This window comes from Aptenodytes patagonicus, chromosome 20 (genome assembly GCF_965638725.1).
Source record: "Aptenodytes patagonicus chromosome 20, bAptPat1.pri.cur, whole genome shotgun sequence".
Classification (NCBI taxonomy): domain Eukaryota; kingdom Metazoa; phylum Chordata; class Aves; order Sphenisciformes; family Spheniscidae; genus Aptenodytes; species Aptenodytes patagonicus.
Genome location: NC_134968.1, coordinates 5,779,946 through 5,798,690, shown reverse-complemented (window position 1 = coordinate 5,798,690; position 18,745 = coordinate 5,779,946). Strand labels below are relative to the sequence as shown.

At 42.0% G+C, this 18,745-nt stretch overlaps 1 protein-coding gene across 1 annotated transcript; it reads left to right on the top strand.

Annotated features, from left to right (window-relative positions):
* The first annotated feature begins 436 nt into the window (after positions 1-436).
* Positions 437-16,724, top strand: MEIOC (meiosis specific with coiled-coil domain). The gene is made up of 8 exons (XM_076356491.1): positions 437-442; positions 2,003-2,128; positions 3,405-3,562; positions 3,694-3,798; positions 5,314-7,171; positions 8,841-8,975; positions 12,926-13,106; positions 16,501-16,724. Exons 1-8 carry the CDS (start codon positions 437-439, stop codon positions 16,722-16,724), a joined length of 2,793 nt encoding a protein of 930 aa, XP_076212606.1.
* The last annotated feature ends 2,021 nt before the right edge of the window (positions 16,725-18,745 follow it).

Genomic DNA, 18,745 nt, shown 5'->3' with positions numbered 1-18,745 from the left:
GGCCCGGGGGGTGTGGCGGGAGCGGCCGAGACAGCTTTAACGGCCCTGGTGCTGTCTCCGGGTGAACAACGCCTTCACGGCCCCTCATTGGCGGGACGGGTGAGCGAGTTGATTTTTCATTGGCTAGGTGTTGGCGGATAGGGGCCAATAGAAATAAAGCTCTGTTGCCATGGGCTCTCGATGTCTTAACAACCGCGTGGAGAGCAGAGAGGGTCACGCGGTGCGGGGAGGTGCGAGGGAGCCGAGCGGCTCCTCATTGGTTAGGCGCTCAGGGGTTGGCCGATCGTCTCGAGCGCGCGGGGTGGGGCGGCGGTTGGCCTGCGCGAGGCTAACGGCCGCCCGTCGCCTCAGGCGGCCCGCCATGGCCGCGCGCGGGAGGGGTGGCCGCGCGCGCTGCCGGTAGCCGCCGTCGCAGCCGCTGTCCCGGGGGTCGCCCATGGAGGTGAGGGACGGGGCCGCGCCACGGGCTGGGGAGAGGCTGGGCCGTGCAACTCTTCCTGTCAGAAACCCAGCGGACGGTTGGAGCTGTCCCGGAGCTCGGGCTTCGCCCGGGCGCCGGTAACCGACCAGGGCTGAGGCTGGGCGAGGCTTCGCGTCCTTCCCCCCGCAGTGTGCCTGCTGCCACGACCGGGCTTAGTGCCGCGGAGCCGCACAAGGCCCGGGCCCGTCTAGACCTGGGCCTGTCTTGTGGTAACGGGTGCTGTGAAACCGAGCTCAAAACTATCAGGAAAACACTTTTCAGTGTCCCGAAAAACTTCAAGTTGGGGAAAAAGAGCATGTATGGTTTGATGGGTTTGGGGGTGCCACAAATCTGTACCTGCTCGCTGTACCTATACGTTTCCTCATTCTTTGAGATGACAAATCATGTAAGTGCTAGGTGTCCTTGCTGAACAAGGAGGTAACTAAGGAGAAAACATGGCGTAATTAGTATAAGAAGTGGAGCTGTGCTCCACACTGACTTTGCATGTTTACATATTTGTAAAATGTGTCTGAAAAAAACTGTTAATCAGTGTAACTGCAGCATAAACTAGAAGAAGATCATGCTGTAGACTGCATACGTTAGACGTAGATTCTGTTTTCATCCTCGGGTGGTTACAGAAGAACATCTTTTTAGAGAGGAGTGCTTATTCAGGATACGTTCAGAACGCTGGTCCTGTGAAACTTGAACTTTTTCTGAATTTAATAAGCATTTCAAATGAGCTGCTATGGTAATATTTTAAATATTATGCAAATAACTTCACTTTTTTTTTTACCTGTGAGCTAAAGGTTTTTTTAGCTAGTTAATTTTATTTTAACTTTAAATTTTCCTTGTGTACCTCACCTTCTGAAGAAGGGAATAAAAGATGCCTAACATTTTGTTTTCATTCCTTGCTCCCACTGGCCACCTATTTCTGAGTACTTCCAGGTTGGTGATGGGGAGAGGGGTGTTTCTTACGTAGAAGTTGTTTCTCCCATAGTTACAGAATGGGGCAGATTTCCACCGTAGCTCCCGGTGTGTGTATTGTAGCAAAATTCTAGCTCCTGAAATCTGAAAATGCACGTACGTGCCTTCGTGTAACATAACCGCTGTAATAGGAACAGTGATGAAAGGATGAGAGGTTTCTGGCGATGTGCAGAAGGCTAAATGACTCTGCTGCTGCTGGTGGTGAATGGGATGATAATTCTACTTCTGTAGTTGATGTTCTTCTGTGGTGGTTCAGCCCTTCGGAAGCTCAGCTAGTGTAAACAGAGAGAATGCAGGTTTCCTCTTAACCTGCACCTCCTCTGTCTCTAAACACCTTGTGAATTTCTTGTGGTTTGTTGGGTTAAGCTTTTCTCTAAGGGTAAACATGAAAGTGTTTTAATGTCAATATGTAGAACTAACTACCTGAAAACTCAGATGAGCAGAATCCACAGGTATATTAAAGTCTTAAAGAAGCTACTGTTGGTATAAAATCTACAACTCTCAGGTCTGTGTATAATTATGTCCTCCTACCACTTTTTTTTTCCTTGTCTTGCATAGCCTAAAGTTGCGTTCAGAGGTGGCAGTCGCTGCTGGAGTAGCGCAGAAGCTGGCGGCAGGCTGACTGATGCATTCAGTAGCATAATGACAGGCTCTGGCTCGCTATATGGTTGCTACAAATTACAGGTTCAGTTGATTATAAATTAATTTTTTATATCTGTGTAAGAGTTCGGGTTGCTTGTAAACAAAATGATCAAAAGATATTTCTGATACAGAGCTTATACTGGCGAACATAAATCGCCGTGTTTGATTTATTCATAATAAATCTGCATCGTCATAATGTTAGTCAGAAAGAACAGTGGCTTTTTTAATACAGTCACAGATGAAGGAATATGTGGTGTTCAGTAAAATTGTATTTCACTGTGTTCTTTGTTCTTCTGTTAGCATAAACAATTGTAGACAAAGTAAGGAGCAAATTACTTTTTAGGAAAACTGAGAAGTCAGTAAGAAGGAGAAGCTTAGGTATTGCAACAGATATTTCTGTGACGTACCACAGACGTAGAGTCCAAACGCTCGTATAAACCAGCCTGTTGAGCAGGGGGTTCTTAGTGTGAGCAGTAGAAAATGCCAGGACAGTTAAGCACATCAGAGCGCTCTTTTCGTTTTGCCTTTCATAGCCATAAACTTTCACTGAGGTAAAAGACTCAATTAAATGAATGGAAACTCATTCCCAGTACCTTCAATAATAGACCTATTACTTACTCTATATGAGACTCGTTTGGCTTTGTTTTTCCATGTCCTTAAGTCCAGCAACTGGGCATCTTTCTTCGCTTACAGAAGTATTTTACAGACATGGGGAACTGAAATGTGAAGAAGAGAGACCTGTCCATAGTTACACAGAAGGTCTTACTGGGAATAAATCCTGGCTTCGTGTGCCGTTTTCTGTAGCTGCTAGACTACTTTGCTCCATAAAGGAGTATATTGTGTGTCTTTAACATTTAACCCTGTGAAAACACCGTTAATTTTTTCGCTTACTAGGAGCTAAGAAAGCATATCGTGTTTAAACCAAACAAGCAATTGCTCCTTTTCACTTAAACTGGGTAGAAGACCTTTTCTCCAGAAAAGAATTGGCTGTAAGTTTTCTTCAGTAGTTTAAACAACCTGTAACAGTTGGGAGGAAGGGAATGTCTCCTGACTCCTGTTGGTGATCATCTGTTAGAAACCGGTGCAGACGTCTTAGGCTGACATGGCCCCGAATTTTTACTCCTATGTGTATATGTGCTGGGCAGGAGTCACCAGCAGAAGTTACCTGTAGCATTGTGTCAAAAAGTATGTGGCTTGCTTGCTTCTCATGCTCTGTTTACTCCAAGGGTGAACTCGGTTACAACCACCTAGAATGATGAAATGACAATTTGATGTGTTTAATATTAAAATCTGTGCTTTTATTGTACATAAAATGCAGAATGAAGAAAATGTAGAGCTACCTCAGACCTACAGTTCTTCCCTTTCAACATCAGAGTACCCTGCACCAGTGGACTCTTCCCTTTTGTATGCACCATGGTCTACCTATGGAGATGATACTAAGCAGCCTGCTGCTTCTCAGATTAATATGAAGTCCAGGTAATCATTTTTGACAGAGAGAGAATGTGTGTGTTGAACGAGCAGATGGATTTTGTTTGTTTTTTTAAATTTAGCTTATGAATTATTTTGAATGAAGTAATTGTTTTAATTAATATGCAATTCGTCTTCAGGGTTCAACCTGAAAGGAATGATTATGGCAGTGAAACAGATTTATATGGACTTGTGTCTAACATCTTGGAAGAACAAGATAAATCACAGCCATATTGTGCTGAGGGGTGAGTGTGTTGCCATGCAAGCGCTGCTGGCATTCTCTTCCTCTGACAAAAACTACCCTCGCTGATCTCCGTATCCGTGTTCTGTTAGTCATCTTTGCATCTGCTGCTGGCAAATCCTCATGCTCTTTACGGTTTCCCTTCCTTCCCCCTAATCTTCTAATATTTCGGTTGTGATACTTGAAAGTTTTTCTCTGGGTGCTCAGGTTACATGGTAGTTTCTGGCTTTCTGGTATTTACAGAACTTTTTAATTGGCATTTTTTAAATAAGTCCTTATACAGCATTCCACAATGCTTGTTTCAAATAAATCTCCCTGAATATGTGCCTTGGCCTATTTTTAGATCAAGACTGAATTCAGACTTTAGGTTTCTTTCTTAATGAATTTCAATTCACAGAAAGAATCCACAAAACACGAAATCATACTCTTTCACACTTTCCTGAACTGGCAGGAGGGAAGAATTCCATGCAAAATGAATACTTCTTGATGTTAGTGCTACCTAAGCAATATTTGCATATCTAAATGTCGGATTTGTTATGCCTATATTCTAGCACCATAAGAAACCATTAGATAGTCATAACAACTTGGCACAGAAGGATTCAGATCCAGCATCCCCAAGACACTTAGAGACACTCGCGGTCTTTTGCCTGAATCTGAGTATTCTAGGTCTAAGGGATAAGAAAAGGAACCCAGTTCTCAAGCCAGGCACCACTCTTCCTTTCTGTCTTCTCCCAAAATTCCAGTGATTTCTGTATGTGTGCTGAGTTATGTGGCTGAAGTGAGGGCGAACTTTAGAGAGAGTCAGTCTTGATCAAAAGATAACTTACGAATTCCTTTGCTTCAGACAGTTAAGGTTGGATTTCTGTTTTCAGTACTGCCAAATTTGGCTGTGACTGTAATGACTTCCAGGCACAATTCCATTTTTTACTTAGTCTGTTTACAGTTTTCCTTGACAGGCAGTGATTGTCCTGCGTTAACTCATGGTAATTAGTGGAAGGAAAGGAAGTGTGCCGAGATGCTTATTCTTGATTTACCTGCAGGAAGCAGTGTAAGCCAGTGTAAAACACAGGCAATTCTGAAGCTATAAGCAAGATGATACAGAGAAGCGTTTTGTCTGGAGTGCTAGGACACAACTTTGAAAGGCTGTGGGAAGTTCGGAAAGTATGGTTGTCTTACCTTGTTGCTTAACAAGGAGTATTTTAGTGGTGACAGATAGTAAATCTCTTGACGGGATTGACTGAATGTAATTTGGTATGTACACATCGCTTGAGGCTTGAAGGCTTTGTACGTAGCTCCTAGGGCATATGGGTGGGTTTAGACAAGCCAGAATCAGTTCTCTCATCTAGTTAAGGAAAACTGCAGTGGTGACAGTAGTGGATAGAAGTTGGGGTAAGACATCTTTGAATCAGTCGAGAGAAATGATCGGGGAAGAATTGGGTTCTTAAACCTTTTCTGCATTTGGGAATGGAAGAGGAGCACCACAGATCAGAATCTAACTGTGTATTTCTTGTTTTTCAAGGAGTTGCCCTTCCAACTTGAAGTCAGTATGGCCCATGAATGCAACCAGAATCGTAGACCACCATGACCTGTTGCCAGAAACTAAAAGACCAGTTGCTGGAGCTGTCTCACAACAGGGTTTTTATAGTGGCGAATCCGTATCTGCTGCTGAAAAACAGTACTTGCAAAGTGGTAATCTTGCATCACAGCAAAAAGTAGACGAATGTTATCGCGGGTTTACTGGCATAGACCTTGAAGAGCAGTGTTTATACCCTTCTAGGAATGATCATGCCAACTGTTGCAACATGCAGACTAATGAGAATATTAAGACAATACCCGTATATCAGAACTATCTGTACACAAAAAACACCTTTACACCCCAAGTTGGGTATTCAGAAGTAATCAAAGACTCGGGAGCCGATGCTTATTCTTACGGAAGGGAGAAGGTGTGTCCCAAAGGAACAGATGCGCAGTTGCACCAAAAGCGGGCAGAAACGTTTCTTCCGCAGTTTCACAGATATAATGAAAACACAGATTATAGTAGATACACTGAATATTCTCATGCTAGTAAAGCAAAGCCTAACAAGAGCACCAATTGTAGCCTCCAAGAAAATAAAAAGTTAGTAAATGGAACCATTGAGGCGCCATCTCTGGACACAGAACCCTATACTAAATTATTTCAAGTTAAATCAGGAACTCAGAAAAAAATAGAAGATACAATTTTAGATCAGCAAAACTTTACGTTTCCCAAGGCTGTAGGACTTCTATCAGAAAAACAGTTTGCAAATGAAGCTTCATTCTGCACTGATTTTGGGCAAAAATTTGAATATGGACCAAAATCTTTCGCAACTTGTCCAGGGAATAGTGACTGTGCGAATGGTGTAGAAAAGCAGCAGTTTTCCAAGGCCGATCTTCAGAATTCTGAATACTGTAAATCACTTCCATTACTATCAAACTCAGGAAACCCTTCAGCAGGTACTAATGTAAGGCCAGCTTGGATGAACATTCAAACTAAAACCGCTGCTTCTGTCCCATTTCAGAATCCAAGTCCTTTGTTGAAACTGAATAATCACTTACCTGCTTTTCCAAAAAGTTCCAGTCATTCTAATGATTTTCTTCAGTTATCATCTTCAAATTTCCCTTTAAATAGTAATTTATTTCACAAGTACTGTCAAGATAATCCTTCATTTTTTTCAAGTCTTGATTTTGGTTATAGCACTGCAGAACGAGCTCGGTCTGCTGCTTGCATGGAAGCACTAGTTAGGAGTGGAGAAGAGAATCTCATTGAGTATTTAAGTGAAAAGAAATTAAAGCAGCCAAATGGATTCTGTGAGGGTTATTCAGCTCAGCAGCTTGGGATCATTGAAAATATGAACAAACACCGTTTCCATTTGAAGCCACAGGGTGAGCGTTACGATCTGGAAGGACACAAACATGCAGATGGGTTGTTGCAGAGCATGTACCAAGATTTAGTGGAGTCTCAGGGTCCGTTTAATCTCAGGCAGGGGAGCGGAGACGGTAACGCCATCAATCCTGCGACTTGCCTACAGGCTCCAAGCTTTTCCAACAGTTGCATGATGGGTGACTTTAGACATAATCAGCTTGGTTCAAGTGCATTTCCCTTGAGATCAGCTCGCCTGTTTGGCCGTTCCATTGTCCCTCTGATGGAGTCTCACAACTTGCTCTCCCGCGATGATTTAAAACGCTTCTACCCTTATTTTAACGATACGATGTATGGCGACAGTTCTTTTTGTGGTTTTGTACCAGCGTTTGGATTTCAGAGGCAAGTTAAAACCCGTAGTGGGCCTGCCAGCGAACTTCATGTTAGACTAGAAGAATGTTATGAACAGTGGAGAGCTTTGGAGAAAGAAAGAAAGAAGGTAAAACAAATTAAAATAAATTAATATGCCATATGACAGATTTGATTTAGATCTCATCCTGCTCAGACCAGTTAGAGATCATGGGTCATTCTCACTGTTACGAGTTGAAATACTTAATGAGACTTCAAAGTTACAAGAGTTTGCTTCCGTGTATATTTGGACTGAAAACAGAAGTTTTGAAGGTTTGTAGCCTGGTTGGGAGCATAACTAATGTTGTAAACGAATGTTGTATTGAATGTTGCACTTAAAGCAGGAATCCAGTGACTTTTTCAGTCTCTGTGTTGGGGAAGGTGTGTTATATGACTGACAAAACCGTGTTACACTTTTTTTTTTTTTAACATAATAAATACAATGCATCTGGAAACTTTGAAAGCAAATCCATTAATTATATGTTGAATTGGGACTAAACTTTAATCCTTTCAAGAATTAATTAAAATTCGTAGGCCCTACACTTTTAGTTCTTTCAATGAGTTCTTCTCGCCTCCTGTTTCCCTGAAGTTTTAAACCTAAGATGTATTTGAAGGGGCTCTTTTTTTTCCCCAGAAACGGAGGCCAAAGAAAGGGTAATATTAAAACACTTGAACTAAAACATTCAGGTAGTTCTGCATGAAGCCCTGCTTAAAGCAATTGCCCTTTTTGGTCATCAGCGGAAGTGCTTCAGGCTACCCTTGCTGAATGTAAAAGCTGTCTTAATTTCACCAGTTTAGCTGGTATTGAAATTCAAAAACGATCTGGAGCTGCGACTTTGAGAGGGAAGCTTGACCAAATGTTACCTGGGCATGGTGGGGCCGGGCTGTTTGGCTGACAGCTTCTCTGTGGAAGCGCTGTTGTGAGGGGGTGTAACACAGGGGCTGTTTTGCCAAAGTGTTTCCTGACAAAAGCCGGTTGTTGCTTTGAATAGAGGGGTTAGGGGGAGAATGAGCTTGACTTGAGGAGGGGAGATTGGTGTCTAGGCTTGCATAGAAAAGTGCAAAAGAGAAAGAGTTGACCTGTGCGTGGCAGGGGGACATGGTGGAGAAAATTAGGCTGCAGCTTTATGTGGACCACCACAAGACAATCTAAGAAATGCGATTTTAAAACAGATTTAGATAGCTATATATTGTTACAGGTGTTCCAGAGTGACATAACAATGTGGTGAGAGAGATTGAAATTTGAAACCTTGTGGTCAGGTTTCAAAGTAATTTTCTGATGGCTAAATAAAATATGATTTCATTTTAACAAAACAAAAGCTTTCTGTAGTTTGACTAATCTGTACAAAATTTAGGTTAATTGCTGACTTAAAAAATTCTATTAATTTTGTGGATGAGGTCCACACCTGTTTGCTCATTCCTTTTTGCCTTGTAATTCTAACTTGCCTCCATTTTATTTACAGGCAAAATTAGCACAGGCTGTAGTCAGTGTGAGAAGACATAGCACTTCTGAAACGCATTATGTTGGCATAATTACTTTAGTTCAACTGCTTTGAGTAAAGCGGTTGTTCACTTAAAACAGGTGATTGTCTTACCAAATGGTTAAATCCCAAATGCCTGAATCCTCATTAACTGCTTAAAAAAAAATCCAAAACCCTAAGGGAAAGAAATTGTATATCTGATATTTTTTTCTTGTTTCTGTAATGAAGCACACTTTGCAGCTTATATTCTTAGGGAGTTATTCTTTTGTTTTCATGCAGACTGAATCAGCTCTTGCTAAGAATTTCCAAGGGAAAAAGGTTTCCAGTGCTAACAACATTCCGATTCCAAGGCTGACATCAAACCCATCAAGAGTTGATCGCTTAATTGTGGATCAGCTACGTGAACAAGCCAGAGTGAGTTGTAGGACTAAAAAAAGAAAGAAATCTATTGAACTTATCACACAGAACTTAGAGTACACTATAAGATATGTAAGATGATCAGAGCAGCTTTTCCCAAAATAGCTTTGTTCTTAAATGCTATGCAGGGAATAATATTTCAGCAGTCCCTGCTAGAATTTCTACAGCTCCAGGTTCACTGCCACTGCTACCAGGGAACCCACTGAGTAGCTGAGGCTCACGTTTACGTGCATACATGCCAGGAGGATGTGTTTTCTAGTACAAGAGCGTGCATGAGATGCTAGAATCCAGTCATCTAGCCTAACTGCTTGCACAGCTCTAAGATGTGCCTGACACTTGGGCTTTTCTTTTTTGAGCAGCTCAGCACAGAAATGCTCACTATAGAATTGTAGACACTGTATTAGAGGAGGTATTTGTGGGGGAAAAAAGCAAGTTTAATTAATGTTTGTAAGACTTCGATATATATTTGCTTGAGAGTCTTGTATTTTTTTAATGCAGAATGGTTATCTCCTGTAGCTTCAGCCTGAATTTCTACGTCATTAGTTTGCTGCTTAAACCAAACAGCCATAACCTGTAAGGCAAGCGTGACTGGTGTCTTTTGAGCTCTGTGGCCAAACGATGGTGCCAGTGTGCAGTATCGTGCTTCTTTGTGAGGCAGCAGTCTGCACAGAATTCTGCAAGGGAGACTAGAGGGAGGAGGCGAGCACAAGCAGAGCTGATCTGTGCTGCCAGCAGAATAGCGAGGGTCTGATCTGGCTCTTCGGAGGCTGAGAGGCCAGAGCCAGGATGCTCATGCTGCAGAATGAAGAGAAATGCGGGCTGAAAGCGCAGATGCCGAAACCTGCCCCTGTGAGGGGACGTGAGTAGGCAGTAGCTGTTGTTCTGAGAAATGCTGGTTCTTGGAGGAACCAGTACTGCTGAGGTCAGCCGCTCCCAAGGCAGCGGTGGTAAGAAGCAGTCTTTCCTACCTGTCTCGCACAGGTGAAATAAGCCGTGGAGCCATGTCTGCTCACTGCCTGCTGAAATCTGTCTTGTGTAACTGCCTGGTTTTGTTCATACAGCTGAGTAGAGTATAGTGAAAAATGTGTTGATAGGCTTACTGTACACTTTTTAAACTAGTGTTTTATGAACCCCGAAAGAACAGTGTTAGGAAGTTTCCACTTTCAGAAGGCTTGTCTGTCCTTGTCCTAGTACTTTAAAACTGCATCTAAAGAAGGTCTTCATCTTCTCTAGCCATTTGAGGAACCAAGCTTCAGGTTATAGAACCTCAAACACTTGTTAGGTAGCAACTGAAAAGTAGTTTCAAGGATGCTCACAAGCACAGTGGGGCTGTTGAACCTGGATTCTAACATCAAAAAGCTTAGTGACGGCCAAAGAGAAATGCTGGTACAAAGGTTCAAGTGGAAGTTGAGCTGGCTGAATCTGGGATTAACTTTTCATAGTGTGGAGCATCTAGTTAAATCCTCTTGGTGGTCATGCACTTTACTTTAGTTTTCTCATTTGAGACTTCCACTTGCAGTTGCTTTCAGTTCCAGAACAAAGCATAGCTGATGGAGGGGTGACAGAAGCTTCCTTCACTATGTCATCAGTAGCTATTAAAACCACTTAATAGTCAGAGAACAAACTTTAAACCCGGATCTCCTCTCTCCAGACTGTATCTCATCTCTCGTGTGTCTGGGGAGATGTAAATCCACAGCTCTGTTGTAACTGGAGAACACCATGTCACCCCACTGTGGGGTACTCTGAGGCTGGACATTGAGCTTGTCCTGTTGAAGCTCTTCTATTCTGGACTGGTAATGATTTTTGCCAGAGACAGGAAATACAAGCTTGTTTCTAGTAGCGAGGGTATCTGTGTGGGCTGGGGAAAGCATTATAGTCCCTGTTCCAAATCCATTGTTTTGTGAAGAACTGTCATCAAAGCTGGGCCTGAAACTTCAGTCCTTATCCCATGGTGTATGCTCACCTCTGGACTGCAGGGTCTGTGGCTCTGCTGGCTGCTGCACTGGGACCCTGCCACACCAGCAGTCAGCCTCAGCGTCACTGGTGGCTTGCTGCTTTTCCCAGTGAAGGATCTGAATTACTCGGCAAGCCTTGTGACAGTCAAAAGGGATCAGTTGTGCTTTACAAGAGAAGGGCAGGTTTAGTTAATGCCTCTGAGTCGTGAGTGGAAGGAAGCTCTCTTGGGAGTGCAGGATGAACTTCTGAAACACCTGAGGGGATGGGAAAGCAAGCATTTGAGCCTTCAGTGGTTCCCGTTGGGTTGCTGGGGCAGCCCAGCTTTGCTGACTTCTGTGGATTTTGCTTTTAGACACCTGGCACTTCTCCCAGGCTTAGTATAAAGAACATAGGCACTTAACTATCATCTGTGGATAATGTTGTGGTACCTGAAAACCAGGTCTTCAGAACGTTAAGTCCTTTTGTGGATGTGGATGTACTATTAAGTAAGACTGGGAAATGACTGTCAGGTTCATCTTGCTTTCTTTCACTTGCATATGTAATCCTACTATGCCACTCCTTAAAATCTGGCTTTTTCTTCAGAAACAAATTAGTGATTTTAAAACAATCTTACCTACTTTAGTTTCCTATCCTAGTGACTGATTCCTCAGTTGTTCATGTGAAGTTCTCCCTTCACTTTTTTTTTTTTTAAGCTCTCAGCTTCCTTACAAGTGTGAAATGTCACTTTCTGAGTTTACTGGTTGTTGCTGCTGTCACAGTAACTTAGGCAGGAATAAACTGCACACGTTTTTTCCTCGCCCCCCAGGCTTTCGCCAGATCTAAGGGCGAGCAGGACAAGGCTAGCAGTGAGAGCTTGCTCCTTCCTGAATGCTCTCTCCTGAGCCCTTGGCAAGGAGTAGGCTGCTCTGTTCTGCTGTTGTGGATGCTGTTACCAAAATAACTGTCTTGGCCAGCACCCTGCTCTGAGGATACTTGGGGCAGGTTGGGCAAATTGTCCCGGTTCAAGTGCCTTTAAAAGCCACTCTTTCTTATGTTTTAAAAACTCCATGCCAGTCCTTTTCCTAGGCAGCCTACAGTCTTTCTGTTGCAAGGAAACATCAAGAATGTCGCTTTGCACTGTGCTCCCAGACCCTCTGTTTCTTATTTTTAACCTGTGGATGACCATTAATCATCAGGCTTCTTTATAGGGTATCAAGTGTAGCCATTGTCCAGTAAACATTAACATTTTGGAATTTTTAGTTTTATCTCTTTCTGCAGACTAGTAACCAGGTTCTTCAGTGGTCTGTGAACCACAGTTGAGGAATTGCTCACCAAGGGGAAATTCGTAGTAATGTGGCTGTTGTAAGATAAACAAGACAACAAAGATGCAGATTTTCAATTAACTAATCAAAACTGAACGATTTTTGAGTGGTTCTGCTCGATATTCTCTGAAAGAGCTCCTGTAGTCTTGAGTATCCATCCTGAAAGTCAGCCTATGCGTGTGGTTCCACAGCAGCTTTAGCAAACCCAAACTGAGCCTGCTGCTCTCCCACGCTGTCCATCGCTTTGCGCTGGCACAGCACAAGGAGCTCATCTGGGTGAAAACTGGCCAGTCTTTGCGGGATTGGTTTTCACACGGATAATTGCAGCAGTGCTGATGGAAGGGAGGACCACAGTGGTCTTGATTCAGAGGAATGCACGTTGTCATGGAACCACCTCCTGTTACATGGTTGTCTCAAAGTTGTATGTATCTGTTATTAACTACTAAGCTGGGTGTCCTAATATTTGGGTATTTTGCTGTTGTGCTGTGCACACCCAGGTATTCTACAGCTTTGGTTTTGGAGAAGAAGAAATCCTAGGTAAGAATTTAACTACTTCAACTATAACTTTATGAAGTGTTCTCAAAAGAAAATAATGGTTATCGTTAATCTGTTCTTCCTAATCTGGTTATTTTTCTTGTAAGTCTAGATGAGTACAGTGTGAACTCCTGTAACATGTAAAATGTTCATTAGGTTGTGACTTTACTGGGAAAAATGGAGCGCCTTCGCAGTTCTCCCCTTCATGCTAACATTTCTACTGCTCTTGATAAACATCTGGAGGTAATTCATGTAGTGCAGTCACGTAGAAAAGATGAAATTGTAAATGCTTCAAATCGACAGAGGCAAGGAGCTCCCAGATGCCAAGATGACAGAGGTATAACTATGCTTACGTACTTTTATAAGGTAGCTGAAAAATTCTACACATATTGCAAGTCTATAAAAAAAAATAAGTGTGAGGAGTTTTTTATTAAAGTTTTAATTTATTTTTCAGTGTCTAGAGCTTTGAGAAAGGCAGACTGTATGGGGTTTTAGACGATGGTTTTGAGAGGACACTAAAACTGGGTTTTAGAGATAAATGTGTTAAATCAATTTGGAGCGCATTTACTCAATTAATAAATAGCAAGTAATAGAAAGGTAGTGGGGTTTTTTTGTAATGCCATTTGGGATTGGAGATGATATTAAGCTATTGCCTCTTTCTTCCCCCTGTCCCTCATATTCCTGTTCCCGTCACCCTTCCAGCCCTGTATTTCTACGTAGAATTTCCTTGGTATCTCAATGCTGAATCTGTGCAAAGAGACCAAGATGGCCTTGCATTATGAACGGATTCCCTCTTCAAGCATGTTCTGTTGTAGATTGACATAAAAAATCATATTTTGGATACACAAAAATATATTGGTCAGAATGTTTTTATTCTTAATGGTATCCAAAATATGCAGAATACTCAGCTTAGTCTTTCACTAGTGCACAGGCAGAATGGCAGATTCCCTTCTCTCTTAGATGTGAGGCAGAATAAATTCCTGCTCCCTGTGGTGCTCTGACCTACCGCTTTGTGTTGGAAGCTTTCTTACATTTCTGAGAGTCCTCTGTTCACTTCTTGCCTCTCTTTCCACAACTGAATTAGATGGATTATCTTACTCCTTTGGGGTGTCCCGTCATGCAGTTCTCTAATTCTCAAGTTTACTTCAAAAGATGCACTACAGCAATTTTTCTTTCCACCTGTTCACCATCATTCTTGTTTCTCTTTACCTTGATTGAAGATTATGTGACTTGTTAAGACAAAGGGGGGTTTTGGGTGTTTAAGCCCATGAACATAATTGGCACTGGCTGTACTCAGCACTACTTCTTAACAAGATCAGTGAGCTCTTTGGAACTGAGTCATCTGGAAAAGAGTAGCTGTCAGACCTCGAGATCTGCTCCCTGGTCCAGCTGCTTTGAGAAGAGAAAGAAGTGGGATATGATTACTTAACTAGAAGGGTTGCATTTTCTTTGTCTATCTCTCATCCTCCATACTGGCTGTCTCCAAGATGTGTTAGCCTATTGTGGCAATTGGGGAGGATTTTTCGAACAGTAGATTATTGAATGTAGTAACTATATTTACTGCGTGTCTGGGAAAGCCTTGAGGAAAATGTCTGAAGCTGTGCATCTCCTCTCTTTGGCAGAGCTTTCTTTTTGTTAATAGTTCTGTTTTGTTTGAGAAGATGTCTTCTGCAGCCCAACCCTGTTTGCACAGCACCTTTCTATTCCATCTGATATTAAGTATCTATCTTATCAGGCAGGACCTGTCTGTTGTGTTCTCTGATCCAGGGAGTTTTGATTTAAACAAAATTCATACATGAGCCACAGTCTTCTCTACTCCCAGCTCCCCGACTTTAGTTGCAACACAAGATTTACTTCAGTGGGAAGCAGAGGGATCTGAGCTGCCTCATATCGGTTGTATTCATGCACAACGTGGGTCTGAAAAATTCTACTATTACACATTGAAGTTGTGGAACTGTACGAGGTATCTGGCAGTTGTTTGTAAATGTTTTTGACCGCTTAATGAAGTTCTGGAAGAAATCACAGTGACCGTAAGAAGAGTTTTACAGAGTGCCATCTGTCACCCAGAACAACCGTAAAGCCTTTCAGAGCTGTCTGAGCATACCTCTGCTTTGAGATTGCCCTAGATTTAGTTTTCAAGATCTTTCTGAAGGATATAGATGTTACAGATCATCTTCTGAGGGGAGAAAAGACTTTTTTTAATGTCTGTAACCCTCAGGCACTGCATTCAGCCAAAGACTTTAAAACAACTCTTCCTTATTACTGTGGGATTTTCCCTTCTTCCCTGGTAGTGAACCAAATGCCAACCCTATCTTACAGCTTTGAGATGCGCATTTATGTAAGTGTCACTTGTTTCTTAGCTTCTTCTAGACAGTCCAGATGACACCATTCCTGTGGTCTCTTCTTGATTCCACAAAGCTTGGTGTGGAAATTGGAATTTTGAAAATACAAGACCTGATAATCACATCCTCCCACTCTGTATTCTGTCCTTTATTTCTCTGGAGTTATCCTTCCAAATACTACCTTCTAAAATTCTTTGGATGGCTGAGACTTGTGGACAAGTGGATTTTCGTGGTGATTCTTCACAGTTACCTAAATCAATTTTCTGTACCGCTCCTGCTTAGCAGTGGTAACTGTAGAGGAATCAGCGGTCACTCTGTGCAGAAGGAAGGAGGGATGTCTCAGAATGGGTTTCACAAACCAGCTCATGGAGTGAGAGCCAGACGAGCTGGTGAAGAGGGATGGTGAGGGGATAAGGTCAGGCCTTTAAATTCTGCCCTTTTCTGAGGCAGCCCTAGTACCGCCAGGAGGGGAATGCTTTCACCTGGAACAGTGACTCTAAGAATACTGGTTGAAGGTGGGTGCCAGGTTTTTGCAATAAAATGAAACTGCAGTCATGCTTACTGAGCATGAGCGCTTGGAAGAGCAGACTTTGACTTAAAGTCTTCCACTGCTTCTAAACTCCATGGAAGTGTTTGACCAGGGAGGCAAGTGCACACGTGCTTTCTGTGCAGCCCAACGTACAGTGTAGTGTGACCCAGCTCCAAAAGGAGTGAGTGTGCCCCTACCCCAAAATAACATGCAAGTTATTTTCTGGCTGAAACTCTGATGCCTAGAAGAGGATATCAAATTTGTTTCCTCACACACAGGCTGGAATTAAAATCAAAGCATTATTTATGCATTAAGACATTGCTGTTGAATAAATGGACCACTGCACCACCTTACTCTTTGAAGTGGTGGGGTTTGACGCGTTTTTGCAGAACATGATCTGTATGCTTTAATAAAATGCCATAAAAGAGCTATTCCTTCGCTCATCTTAATAAGATGGGCAAAGGATCCACTTTGTGGATCTGGAGGGGTTGCTGTGAACATTCAGCGATGAGCTCGCACAGGAAGGGGCGAGATGCCTTTTGTATGTGTGTACATGGAATACTTTCAAAAACAGAGCTGACCGTAAGGCTTTAGGTGCTCCTGATAATAGGTGGCAGCTAAGTAGGAGCTTTAACAAAATAAGTACCTAAATGCCATATCCTCTTTGTATGAGGGCTTAAAAATCACTACTTTCTTAGATTCAACTTTTACAACCTTATAAAGAGACAGACACAAAATCAGACACCAAAAAGGGCCTAAAAAGTTTTGCTGGTTTTAGCATTGCCAGAGTGAATTAATCCCAAATAGTGCTTGCTGATGACCCGTATAATAAAGATTAAAATGCTGTTTCCTCCCTGCAGATGTGTTTGCTCTTGCTTTGGCAATTAAAGAGATGAGCGTAGCGACACGTAAAGCACGTACAACACTCTGGTGCGCGTTCCAGATGACCTTACCGAAATCTTCAGCTGGAAGACTAGATCCAGAGAAAGCTGTTCGGCAGACGGTGCAACCTGAAGAAAAAGTGTGCGAAAATGTGAACAGCTGCAGCATCCTAAATCAGAGGGCTGAAGTAAGCAAGCACTAACGAAATACCGGTTGCATGCAAAAATACACTCCACAGTCTGTATGTATGAGAGATGATACACTTAGTCGTCTTAATTATTTGTAAAGTTTGAACTACTAATATTCATATTTAAAGCTGTATCTTGACGAGAAGTTGAATTTGCTTTAAGGGCTCTCGGGTTCTACTTAAACTGTCAACATTACAGGCAGCGTCAGAATATTGTAAAGCCGAACTGGTGAATGTTAACTTAAAAAAGAATCAGACTAATTAATTAACAGCCAAGATATTATTTAACTTCTGCAGGCGAACCCTGGTGTACAACTCTTCCGGTAACTTCTTTTAGTTTTGCTTTAGGAAATAGATTTTAAAATAATGATTCTTAAAGACTATAGTCTGTCTAATGGGGTGTCCGGTCAGTATCAGATAAGATTGTGATGTAAAAATGGTTTCCTTATCAAACTAATACCTGGAAACAGGAGGGAAAAATGCTAAGAATACCCAATATTCATGTACAATTAAATATTTAAAATATAAATATTTATGAATTTGATATTTTAGAATCTAAGTTTGTGAAAGGAGATGCACCGGGTTCTACTAAATTACTGGTATGACAAAATTGCTGTTGTGAAACCATGCAATTTAGTGAATGTGTTCAAATCATTTGGGCATGCTCTTGGGAAAAAAAGAACCTCTGTTTTAAAGTATTTAAACATAATCAAAATATGACATGCACACAGGATTATCCTTTAAAAAGCTGTGCAGCAGCTGAAATAATGAGCCTTGTTTTTAATACCTTCACTTTAAAATTTGAAGAGGTATCACAAAGTTCTGAAATTTAGGTTTTCTTAAAGTTACTCTTTCACTAGTTTGGTTTGAAATTTGGTTGTCATATTTTAGACTTATTAGTTTACATCTGCATTTTTGACAGCTATTGGTACTTGGTGTTTCTCTGCGTATCTTAATCTGTACGGAATATAAGTAACTTATTCACTGATACGAAATGTTGGTATTATGTGGCTCAGGAGATAGGGGGTTTTAGCACGTCTAGCATCGCGTTTATAATGTGTGGATTAAATTTATTCAGCTGTCCTTGCCTAGATGCCCTGATATTTTAAATGTCTGTGTTCTTCCTATTTCTGGAAATCCTGATATGCAAAAGGTGTAATCGCACCACATAAATTGTCATTAGATGATGTGAGAAAGAAACTGAATGAGAATGCAGCAGAAAGCGGAGTAACCGTTTTGATCACTGACATGACCAAAAGCACTGCCAGAGTGAGTTTATCTGGGCAGGAGAGCAAAGCACATCTTCATACCGCAAGTCACTGCATTAAGGTTTGTTAAGTTTAACCTAGGACACGTTGATGTTAAAAGCAATACTGTACTGACTTTTGTCTGTCTGGTAAGAAATAAATTAGATTTTGTTGAAGAGTGTTTGTCTTCATAGCCTCAGCTCCTAGAACTTCGTCTGTTAACAGGGATTGTAATTTTCAGTTAGTTACTGAAGTATGTTAAGAGGTTATTGCAGGAGAAGAATCGGAGATCACGGAGGCAAATCTGATCTAGTAGTTAGTTTATTGAGTTCTAGTCAGTAAATTTAGGTATGTAAAATATTTAATAAGTACAGATGGATTGGCGGTCAATACTCTACTATACTGAAAGTCAGTATGGGATACAAAGATAATCACGTAAGCTTACTATACGTATCTCAAATGCTACGTGCATGCAAAAAATGTCCCTTACCAAGCCATCGATGCCTGGTGTCAGGTAAGGGATCTCTCAGCCTCGAGGGGTAACCTTGAGAGGCGTCCCTACTCAAGGGGAGACCCCGCCGCGCAGCCCGCTGCTGGAGGGGAGAGCTCAAGGGCCCTGATGGCTGCAGATCTTTATAGCGTCAAGTGGTTGATTTGTAGTCAGATTTTCCGCTGTGTTCATGCAGTTTCGGTCGCTTATCAGGCCCGTCTGCAGCCAAACCATTTTTTGGGGGCTTGGTGCTGAGTTCTCACTGATAGCCTCACACAATAGGATTACCTTCAGGTAGG

What these genes read in the sequence shown, in the direction of transcription:
- MEIOC (XM_076356491.1), top strand. An exon ending in CAGATTAATATGAAGTCCAG is followed by an intron (nt 3,563 to 3,693) that starts GTAATCATTTTT and finishes ATTCGTCTTCAG; the next exon opens with GGTTCAACCTGAAAGGAATG. An exon ending in CAGCCATATTGTGCTGAGGG is followed by an intron (nt 3,799 to 5,313) that starts GTGAGTGTGTTG and finishes TTGTTTTTCAAG; the next exon opens with GAGTTGCCCTTCCAACTTGA.